This window comes from Clarias gariepinus, chromosome 8 (assembly GCF_024256425.1).
Source record: "Clarias gariepinus isolate MV-2021 ecotype Netherlands chromosome 8, CGAR_prim_01v2, whole genome shotgun sequence".
NCBI lineage: Eukaryota > Metazoa > Chordata > Actinopteri > Siluriformes > Clariidae > Clarias > Clarias gariepinus.
In genome coordinates, this window is record NC_071107.1 from 28,060,550 (window position 1) to 28,071,856 (window position 11,307).

General features: G+C 37.2%; 1 protein-coding gene across 1 annotated transcript in view; it reads left to right on the forward strand.

Annotated features, from left to right (window-relative positions):
- itga9 (integrin, alpha 9) overlaps positions 1–10,799 on the forward strand; it is an 80,753-nt gene extending 69,954 nt beyond the window's left edge. Inside the window, exons 27-28 of the mRNA XM_053501857.1 lie at positions 1,346–1,465; positions 8,850–10,799. Coding sequence (XP_053357832.1) covers positions 1,346–1,465; positions 8,850–8,948 — 219 coding nt within the window. The 3' untranslated portion in view covers positions 8,949–10,799. The remainder of the gene's footprint in view (positions 1–1,345; positions 1,466–8,849) is intronic.
- Positions 10,800–11,307: the final 508 nt, after the last annotated feature.

The following is an 11,307-nucleotide window of genomic DNA, read 5'->3' on the forward strand; positions in this document are numbered from 1 at the left end:
CTGAGTCAGTTTCAATCCCTGCACTAATAAGCATGAAGTAATTCCAGATAATAATTGGATAGTTTCCAGCCCCTGTTCCCCAGCTCTAAGTAAGTGAATATTCGTGCCACTTGGTCCCAAGGCAGTTTTTTTAATAAAGTGAGTGGATTTAAATGATGTCTTCATGTGCATTGTTAACCTTATTTATCTGTATTGTGTGCTACTCACTCAGGCGATCTCTACATCATTCTTATAGCAATACAATCACAATAGTTATTTTAAAAATCACAGTTTACCTTAACTTTATTTTAGTGCATACTGAACAGAACACAGCAAGTAATTTTGTGCATAATTACTAAATTTGATTGAATTACATGTACAGTGTATATCACTGTAAGTTCCAACCATATCCTCAATTTTACAGTATGACAATGTGACTGAGAATGTGGAACTTGCTGTAATTCTACATAGTGTTTTTCTTCGGTCTAGGTAGCCAGACCGAAGGACTTTTAGGTAGGATTTGTTGGCTAGAAGGGAAGGTAAAGGTACAGAAAGGTCATCATCAGTGGAGAAAGATTGAAGAGCCGGGAATTTAAAGGAAGAAGGTGGAGGCCTGCTCTTTTCACCAATGAAATTCTACCTAAAATAGTGCAGATTCTCCACTTGTTGGGATTTCTATAGTTTTATTAGTTGTATCCAGTTCTCACAAGCTAACAGTGTTTTGTACTCGCTAATCATTTTCAAATGTGGTGGGCAGTGTTGTGATTAGGGCTTAGATTTAAATCTGTATTTATGTTCCCGCTCAACAAGTTAAATTCTTCCACATTTTCAGGTCACAGTCCGTATATTGTGTAAAATATTGAGCAGAGAAAAAAAAGAGAGAGAGAGTGAGAGAGAGAGATGACTTCGTCCAGTGAATTAAGTGGATAATTGGATACAGTTGAGAATGCATATAGTGTAATAATTAGGTACAGTATATAGAGTTTATTTAATTCCCTTTGTTATTAGTGCTTTGTTTATTCAAAGTTAAGCACTATGGACACAGTGCCTTTTGTCATACCTCTTGATGGCTAAAGTTTCATTGGTGAGCTAGTAAGATGGATCTGTACATTTATATTAAAGCCATGTAATAATGTTGAAGCATTAAATATGTTTAAAACCAGGCAAGCCATGCAATACGATCCCAACACTTTATTCTGAATATGTGACTGGTCTGTAATGAAATCTGCATACATTTGATCTCAATTATAACCAACCTTGACTGTCCCAGGTTATGATTGGCTATTGTTCTTAGATATACTATGTCTATTTAATGAATATGTGTGAGTCTGTGATGGTTTTCATCTAATCTGCCTTTATGTTGCAGCTGGTGTTTGAGGCACTGCACAGTCAGGAGCCCAGGGGTTATGTGGTGGGCTGGATCATTGCCATCAGTTTGCTGGTGGGGATCCTTATCTTCCTCCTGCTGGCTGTGCTGCTCTGGAAGGTATTGTTTTAGTCTATAAAAACCCAAATGATTGACTAAGAGCAAACAGTTTTGTAAAGCTGTGTTTTAGTCGTAGAAACGGTTATTTAGCTAGCCTACCCTTTTACTTCCTGACATGCAGACCCTGTATATTTACAGTGCTAGATTGTTTAAATGATTCGCATTGGTCACTAAGAAAAATGTTAATCATCAACCAGGTTATATAGGGCATAGAACACCTACCCATACCCTGTACACTGAAGATGCAGTAATTTCAGGATTCACCCTGAATTAAACTGCATTTCCATGATAAAGACAGCAGGAGAAGCTCTAAGATTCACTGGGGAAAGTACTGTAGAACCTTTCCTAATATGTGCTAAGAGTCATTTTAAAGGGCTTAGATGCTTTTACAGTGTTATAATAATGAAGTAGTATTAAATCATGCTGCTCACTTGCATATTTCTCAGATGATTTAAATGCATTCTTACAGCATACTTCAGTTGCATCCTATTAGCAGACAGTATGGGAGTCTTTCCTCCCCCTTTATAAGCATCACATGCCCAAAGGTCTAATGAATACTGTCATCCATGCACTTGTCTTATGGAGGACTGCTTTTGTTGGACAAAATAGTAGACTAGGGGGCCAGTTGAGTGATCCCTTCCTAAAATTGTGACCACAAATGGATAATAGCTGCTCATATCATTTACAGTATTTCTAAAGCGACAAATCTTGGTTTTATTTTCTTCCATATTCCACTGGGAAAATGCACAACAAAATATTGGAACGTTGGTATGGGGATACATTTTCCTCCCATTCCCCAACACCCTGAATCTGCCAAAACAAACCCCTTTTACAAGAGCTGCACATATCCAGCATGGAGAAAATTCAGGAAATGCCTGAGGAGAACAGAGGTCTAGATCAATAAATAGCACTCGAAGCAAAGAATAATCCACTGAGGAACCCAAAGAGGAACATAATTTTTATGACTCTGACAGTTACTGACCTTTACAGCAGTTTATTTATCCTTATGATCATAAAGTATAAGGTATACAGACTGTAGGTTTGTCCTTCACTCCATCTGTTTAATATTTACTTCATACACTGAAAAACTGTAACTGCACTTCATGCTTGGCGTGTCAGTTAAGGTTTTTTCCTGGAGCTTTCTTGTCAAGGAAACCATGCTGTCATACACTGTCCCTTAGGGAACACTTGCTATCTCACAAATATCATTTGCAGAGGATTGGTGGGTAAGGGTCTTATTTCTCATTTCTCAGGGTTTTAAAAGGGTCCTCATGAGATTGATAGTGAGGACCAATCATAGCAAGACTAATAAAATGAGAAACATGTTGTTTTGCTTTGATATTGATTTTACTTGTCATAAATAAATATTAGGCTTACAAATTCTGTAAAACAAAATAACTGATCAAAACAATTATGATTTATTAATCTAGATCAGGGGTCTCCAAATCCAGTCCTGGGGGCCAGTGTGCAACACAGTTTGGTGATTCTTCGTCTCAAACACAGCTGATTTACTGTAACTTACCTTTAAATTACTAGGTTCAGTGGGTGTGTTTAGGTGTTGGTGAATTACAAACCGTGCTGGTCACTAGCCCTGAATTTGAAGACCCCTGATCTTGATGAACGTTAGGCATCGTCAAGTTCTCTGGGAATTTGCACATCAGTTTCTGCTTCAAACTCGAAAAAAGTCATAGCCAACTACAGGGGACATGAGGATCAACTCTGGAATTACTTTTAATTCTCGTGTGTGACCGCTTTGCAGTTTACACAACAATCATTTAAAGTAAATTCAACTAAATGGTTAATAACCTTAAATGAAAAACCAGATAAAGGGAACATCACTGGTTCTGATAAATAATAGTTAAATCACTACTTTTAATAAATATTAGTTAAATAAAATGTAAACATACAACAAAATTATTACCTAAGCTTAACACATACTATTCCCTAAACTGTTGAGCAAACATGTAATACACATCATATTACATTCTTTGTGAATACATGAAAACACTTAAATAACAATCATAAAATAACATAAGTTACTCCTTCTCTCTTGTGTTGAGCACAATAGTAATTATATCAAATCAAGTCAAGTAACTCAGGTTCAAGTGATCAGTCTTTCGTATAATTAAAAAGCGGTATTATCATACATCAGTGTCCCTGAGATGAGCAGCAGCCGATGCGCTTCCCTGTCTCACATGTTACTGACTGCAGGATTATACAGTATACAGTACACAGACTCTATACTGTTACATAATAGTTACATCTTAGTAGAGACTGTGAGGTGGCGATTCTCTGTCACAGATGGTGCCTGTATGTTACGTCTGTACCTTTGCTCCATTAGTGACTGTGAGGTGATCCATACTGTGATATCATACTCTGATCGTGTCACAGTTGTTTCTTGTCGCATGACTTCAGCTCCATCATTTTATTGATTTTAGCTTTACACCTCCTACTTGAACTACTGGCCCCCAGCGTAAACTGACTGTTTACTAGGCGGAATCAGTGTTCAAGCAGAATCTCTTCAAGTCCATTTATTATCATGGTCAGTTTCTCCTGGTCATTGTGGGATGTAAGGATGTCATCCACGTAGCTATCCCCCTCAAGTACACTACGCTCCTCTTTTAAATGAGCAAACTTTGGCAATCGTACTGTTTCACGCATAGCTAATTGCACAATGCATCCAGCAGGGTGATCTCTGATGTTGACCCTTGTTATGGCATACTCGCCTATTTTCTCTTTCTCTGTATCTCTTTAAAGGAACCTGTGGAGATGCAATTCATGCTCTTCGAGCCAGACAGAGTTGTACATTCTTCTTAATATCTCCAAGAGTAGCAAATACTCTCTTTCTAAATTGAAGCAAGACAGCTCTGATAGGGTTGAGTACATCTGGTCCTTTTAGCAGGAGATCATTCATGCTCAGTTCATTGAATTTTTGGCTTCTATTCCAGACCAGCCGCACCGGAGTGGTTGTTGAGTGGGGGTTTGGTGCCACTAAGTGGCTTACTGTACATACCAAACTGGTCCCTTCCACTTCTCAATCACTTTCTTAGTGAGTTTTGTTGATGCTCCTCTTTCGACCATATCATGGACCTGAGCTGCATAAATAGCTTGCCATTCTGGTACTCTCTTAAGTTGTTTTTCCGTTCTTAGGAAAGTACATCCACCCCAATCCTGTTGTATGGAACGGTGAATGGGTCCTGAATCCATTGATACTTTGTATCCCAGTGTGGAGACTTACTGCGGGATTCTTTTTCAACATAGATGAGACCCTCTCTTATGATCTTAAGTTCTTTCTCTTCTGCTAGTTTCACTTCTTTACCTCCAGGCTGACAGTTACCACAACGGCACCCACCACACTTTGATTCGCAGACTGCCCCGATACTGTCCCACTTCCATCACTCAAGAAAATTCTGGTAACAGGATGCTTTGGCCAGTGAGCTTTTTGTTTCAGCTACATGACTTTTCCCTCTTTGGATTATTTTGAGGATATTTGGAGCTTTAGCTTTTTCAAAGATTTTCTCATACTTGACTGCAGCTGCTCTCATGGACCGAGCAAAATGCGTGTTAGAAAATAGGACGAGATCTCCCACGACTTTATTCTTTGTGGTGCGAGTCTCCCCTCTCGATGGCTGATGAGTAGTTCAATCTTCTTCAGCCTTTTAAATTCTTTGAGGTCTACGTCTGGAAATAATTTTTTAAATGCTCTGGAGTTACACTCCTGTGGACTTTGGCGATCTCCTCTAACCCATAACAGATCAACTGATGAGCCTTCACGTTACTCTAGTAAGTTTTTACTCTAATCCTGAAAAGGTACCTTTTTGTGCTCACTCTAATGGCCATATTGCCAACCCCATAAACCACTAAGGTAACTTTCTCTCCTCTTGAGTCTATTAGCAGCTTTGTACATAACATGATTTGTGTCTGCGGCCAGATCTATCAAAGTGCCAACTTTTTGTCCTGCTTTAGCAGTTACTTCCATCAACATCATGATGACAGGGAGTTCTTTTAATTCATACCTGTCTAAAAGTCCCATTTTGTCTCTCTCAGAGCAGTCTACCATCTTAGCTTTGTTGGTGAATGCTCTCTTGAAAGACCCCTTTCCTGGGGTCTTTGGTGGTGGCTCTTTCCCCACCCATATTCTTGAGTTCCCCTTTTGGACAAAGGAGGTAATGGTGGTCTGATGAGGTTTCCCTTTTACGGTCTTTGTTTCTGCAAAGATAGCTGTCGTTGCACCTGTCACCATCCTTGTGACATCCCAAGCAAATTTTACACGCACCTAGTTCCTTTACAATATATTTCTTCTCTGCTAGTTTTAGTTCTTTGAACTTTTTTCAGAGGAAGATTTTGTCTCCCTTTCTCCACACACGATGCATCGACCTTCTGTAGAAACTTTCTTTGTCGTTCTGGTGAATGTATACTTTTCAGACTTCTTTTCTGGCCTTTTTGCCTTTTCTGAGATTTTGAGCTGCTCGAACCTTTCAGGATTTTTTCTTCTTTCTTGAGGAACTTAAGTTGTGCTTTAAAGTGTTTCTCTGGTGTGATGCCACTTGCAAGATCCGTCATGTAGACTAACTTTAACCTGTCTTTTTACAAACTCAGGTAACTTGCTCTCAAAGGAATTTATTACAAGTGGGTTCTTGATTGCGCTAATATTTCCAAGGTCTGTGTCATTTGGATTAACTCTATAGCACTCCCAAGCATACACATAATTTTATATAGAGCTACTGCATAGAGTCAACAAAAAAGACTGCATTAAAAAATCAATTAAACTTTTTAAAAGATTAACTATTAGTTGAAACCTTTGCTCTTTGCTCTTATTTGTTAACCTGTTGTCTTTTTTTTCAGTTATAAATAATATTATATAATTAATATACAGTGGTGTGAAAAACTATTTGCCCCCTTCCTGATTTCTTATTATTTTGCATGTTTGTCACACAAAATGTTTCTGATCATCAAACACATTTAACTATTAGTCAAAGATATCACAAGTAAACACAAAATGCAGTTTTTAAATGATGGTTTTTATTATTTAGGGAGAAAAAAAATCCAAACCTACATGGCCCTGTGTGAAAAATGAATTGCCCCCTGAACCTAATAACTGGTTGGGCCACCCTTAGCAGCAATAACTGCAATCAAGCGTTTGCGATAACTTGCAACGAGTCTTTTACAGCGCTCTGGAGGAATTTTGGCCCACTCATCTTTGCAGAATTGTTGTAATTCAGCTTTATTTGAGGGTTTTCTAGCATGAACCGCCTTTTTAAGGTCATGCCACAACATCTCAATAGGATTCAGGTCAGGACTTTGACTAGGCCACTCCAAAGTCTTCATTTTGTTTTTCTTTAGCCATTCAGAGGTGGATTTGCTGGTGTGTTTTGGGTCATTGTCCTGCTGCAGCACTCAAGATCGCTTCAGTTTGAGTTTACAAACAGATGGCCGGACATTCTCCTTCAGGATTTTTTGATAGACAGTAGAATTCATGGTTCCATCTAACACAGCAAGCCTTCCAGGTCCTGAAGCAGCAAAACAACCTTAGACCATCACACTACCACCACCATATTTTACTGTTGGTATGATGTTCTTTTTCTGAAATGTGTTACTTTTACGCCAGATGTAACGGGACATGCACCTTCCAAAAAGTTCAACTTTTGTCTCGTCGGTCCACAAGGTCCCCCGAAGCAATCATTGAGATGTTTTTTAGCAAAATTGAGACGAGCCTTAATGTTCTTTTCGCTTAAAAGTGGTTTGCGCCTTGGAAATCTGCCATGCAGGCCGTTTTTGCCCAGTCTCTTTCTTATGGTGGAGTCGTGAACACTGACCTTAATTGAGGCAAGTGAGGCCTGCAGTTCTTTAGATGTTGTCCTGGGGTCTTTTGTGGCCTGTCGGATGAGTTATCTCTGCGCTCTTGGGGTAATTTTGGTCGGCCGGCCACTCCTGGGAAGGTTCACCACTGTTCCATGTTTTTGCCATTTGTGGATAATGGCTCTCACTGTGGTTCGCTGGAGTCCCAAAGCTTTAGAAATGGCTTTATAACCTTTACCAAACTGATAGATCTCAATTACTTTTGTTCTCATTTGTTCCTGAATTTCTTTGGATCTTGGCATGATGTCTAGCTTTTGAGGTGCTTTTGGTCTACTTTTCTGTGTCAGGTAGCTCCTATTTAAGGGATTTCTTGATTGAAACAGGTGTGGCAGTAATCAGGCCTGGGGGTGACTACAGAAATTGAACTCAGGTGTGATAAACCACAGTTAAGTTATTCTTTAACAAGGGGGGCAATCACTTTTTCACACAGGGCCATGTAGATTTGGATTTTTTTTTTCTCCCTTAATAACGCAAACCTTCATTTAAAAACTGCATTTTGTGTTCAATTATGTTCTTGTCAATTATGTATCTTTGACTAATAGTTAACGGTTTTTGATGAGCAGAAACATTTAAGTGTGACAAACATGCAAAAGAATAAGAAATCAGGAAGGGGGCAAATAGTTTTTCACACCACTGTATAAATAACATAATCTAATTATCAAACAAAATATAGACAATATTACAAAAAAAAAACATTGAATCTAGTGTAATTTAATAATAATACATTAAGAAGGCAGTTGAGATTTAAATACGTAATCATTCAGCATCCAGTTTGGCAGCTCATATTGAGCAGTTTTACTTCAACTGTGTTTGACGCAGCAGGTGTATTTCCCATCACCAGCAATGCACACACAAAAGAGCTAATATCATTAACCATCCTTATGGGTTGCCAGGTTTCAGGCAACCCAGGGGAGCTCTAACAGCATTTGTTACAGTTTCCAATTTTAGCCAGTTTAATAATAACTCTACGGCAAGTGAGGCTAAGTGAACATCTGCCCCACAATTTAACAACTTTTTTTTTGTTACAGTATAATGAAAATGAATGGCATTGTGAATGAAGATTTCAGCATATAAAGGTTTTTATTTGTTTAATAGCTCTGCCCCAGCTGCCCTTATGAATGCGACGTCACAGGAGAGCGGTCATCATTAAGGCCAAATAAATATAATTTATCATATAAAAGTAGCTTTATAACTTTCAAAAGAGAGTTTTTTTTTGGTAAGGTTAAAGATAAAAAGAAAACTACAAATTATTTCCACACAGTGGTGGGCAAATATTTAAATTATAGTCATTGGTTTCACTCAGTTAAAAACTATTTCTGAATTTTAGAGTTCTAAAGTATTGTTCTTTATCTAAAATGTAGGTAAATACAGTGTTACACCATGGTCCTTTTTATGACCGGGATGATTTAAAGTTTGGAAGTAAAAAGTTATTAATTAGCTTTATGTTACAAAGTGACACTCATTTTGGAGAATGTAACACTACGTCGTACACTGGATCACACATGCATGCTTCTTTTTTTGACAGATGGGATTTTTCAGGCGGCGTTACCGAGAGATGATAGAGGCAGAAAAGAACAGAAAAGACAGCGATGAGAGCTGGGATTGGCTTCAGAAGAGTGAATGAGTGCTTTGGGTTGTTTCTGATGATCCACTGAGCTGCTACCCTTACCACAGCCATGTCCTTAGACTCATACCATCCAATCTTCCATATGTGGAAGAAAAGAATATTCTCCAAATTTTTCGGAGCCTCGACACTTTTTTAGGTAAAAAATGAATATTTGGCAGGACAACATGGTTCACCAAATATGACTCATTGTTGAATACCATATGATCTCAACGGAGGTGGCCATCTGCCAGCTGGAGCGGAGACAAAAGGAAACAAATGAAGACCTCCACCAAAGGATATGGATATTGCATCATAACTAGCAGACCATAAAAAACCCTCAGGGCATTGTTTAATAGCAAAGACCTATTTTTTTACATGTATTCATGTATGTTGTATAAATAAGAGCTTCAGGAGGGCTTGTAGATTTTTGGCCTTCAAACATGTATTTTACATATTGATGTTTGAAAGCACTGATTACTGATACATGCTGAAGACTTGATACTCTTCATATAAAGATCAATGTTACAGAAAGAACAGTATAAGTTGGAAAAATCCCGTAAATGAAAGGTTGAACTTCTGTTTCTTTTCATTTCACATTCATCCGATTTGGGACAGCTATGTTTTTGTTTTTGCTTTTGGTTATTTATCAGTTAGAGAAGAAACAGACGCTCATGTCAGTGCAAGTTGCCAATTAAATTTTTTTTTTAATCCTGCATATCACTGCACTGGATAATACTCCATGCAATACAATACCATGCGATCCCTTTAGCCCAGCATACCTTCTTGATTTTTTTAAGTAAACAAAGCATAAATTGTGTGCAGTCATCATAAATCCAGCCATTTCACGCATTTTTAAACCTTTCACTGTTTTTGTAAACATTTCACTGTTTTAGTAGCGTAATTATTTTTAGCCTCTGGTTAAATATTGCACCTAAAGTCAGAATGTGCTGCACTTCACAACTGAGCCTAAGCTCAGTCTTTGAGAAAGAACAAAACTTTTTGGGAAATGTTTTATGTCAACACATTGGAATGCAAGGCTCCCTCATAACTCAGCTAAGCACATCAGTTATAAAGCGAAGCCCCACTGCATGCAGAGGTGTGCAGTCACTTCTTTTATAACCTAGTTTTTTTTAAGATCATTGAACAAAGAAGCATTATTGTAAAATGCGGCAGTGCAACAGAACAGTGAATGTAGATCCATAATTATGTTCTGGTTTCTGGTGCGAGAGGCTTAAACCAGTGAGCTAACTTCTGTCAGCATCTTCTCATTTTCTGTCAATTCTTACAAATAATCTTTATCATACACTGAATCTGTGATGTGTCTTGTTTTTGTTTAAACAGAGAAAAGTTTTTGTTTATAAATATTATAAATATTTGTTAAATCGGAGATGTCATCTGATAAAGACATTTTTTATTTGCTCTATAATTCACCAAACATTTATACCAAAGTTGGCAAATTTACCAGTTATTTCATTGCTTGCTGATGTACTGATATCTATGAGATTGTTGTGAATAAAATTGCTTGTATGCTGTATGAATGATCTATTATGTCACTGGCACGGCAAATGTAAATTCACATTTCTCCTCTGCACCTGGCAACGAGTTTTGCATGGATGTGCATCTGAGAGAAATACTTGACATTAAATAGCTATTTAATTGTTATATATTAACTGTGAGCGTTTCAGCAGTATTATACGTCACGTTTTTTTTTAAATAAACTACTGTCACAGATTTTCATGTTTGTAAATGCAGTGAAGTCTATGTTGTAAAAGTTAAGGGCTATTCAAATTGTATATTTGACTTTTTTTTTTGTAATTTTGAAATTAAATAATTAAAGTTCACAATTAAATATCTTTTGTGTGACTCTAATGTGTGACCTCCAGTGAATTTTTTTGTAGTAGTAATATCGCCATCTAGTGCTTTTTAAAGTGCACTGGACATCGTTCTCATAAAGGCTTTTTTAAATAAGCCGATGCCTTTTGGTTGTATGTAGTAAAGAAACATATCACCAGAATTGAAATGATAAAAAATTTAGTACAAAATGTAACTTCTTAAAGGTTTAAAGGTTGTCATTTCTGTCATTTCATTGCAGTTGTATCCGACATTGTACTGTATATACAAACAGAGTCAAATGCCCACATCTTTGTCTGATAAATGTAAACAATTAAACATAATTTAAACTAATGCTTCATATTTAATCACAAGAAAATCGCAATATAAAGAAGTGCAATTATTTTTTAAGAAGCTGCAATTTATTACAGGTGATATACTCGGTGTCAGGCAAAGTTATAGTGTGAGTCAATAATTTTAAATTATTGTATTTATATTAATTATTATGTATATGGTAGTCAATAATTTAAAATAATTGTTTCTTTTT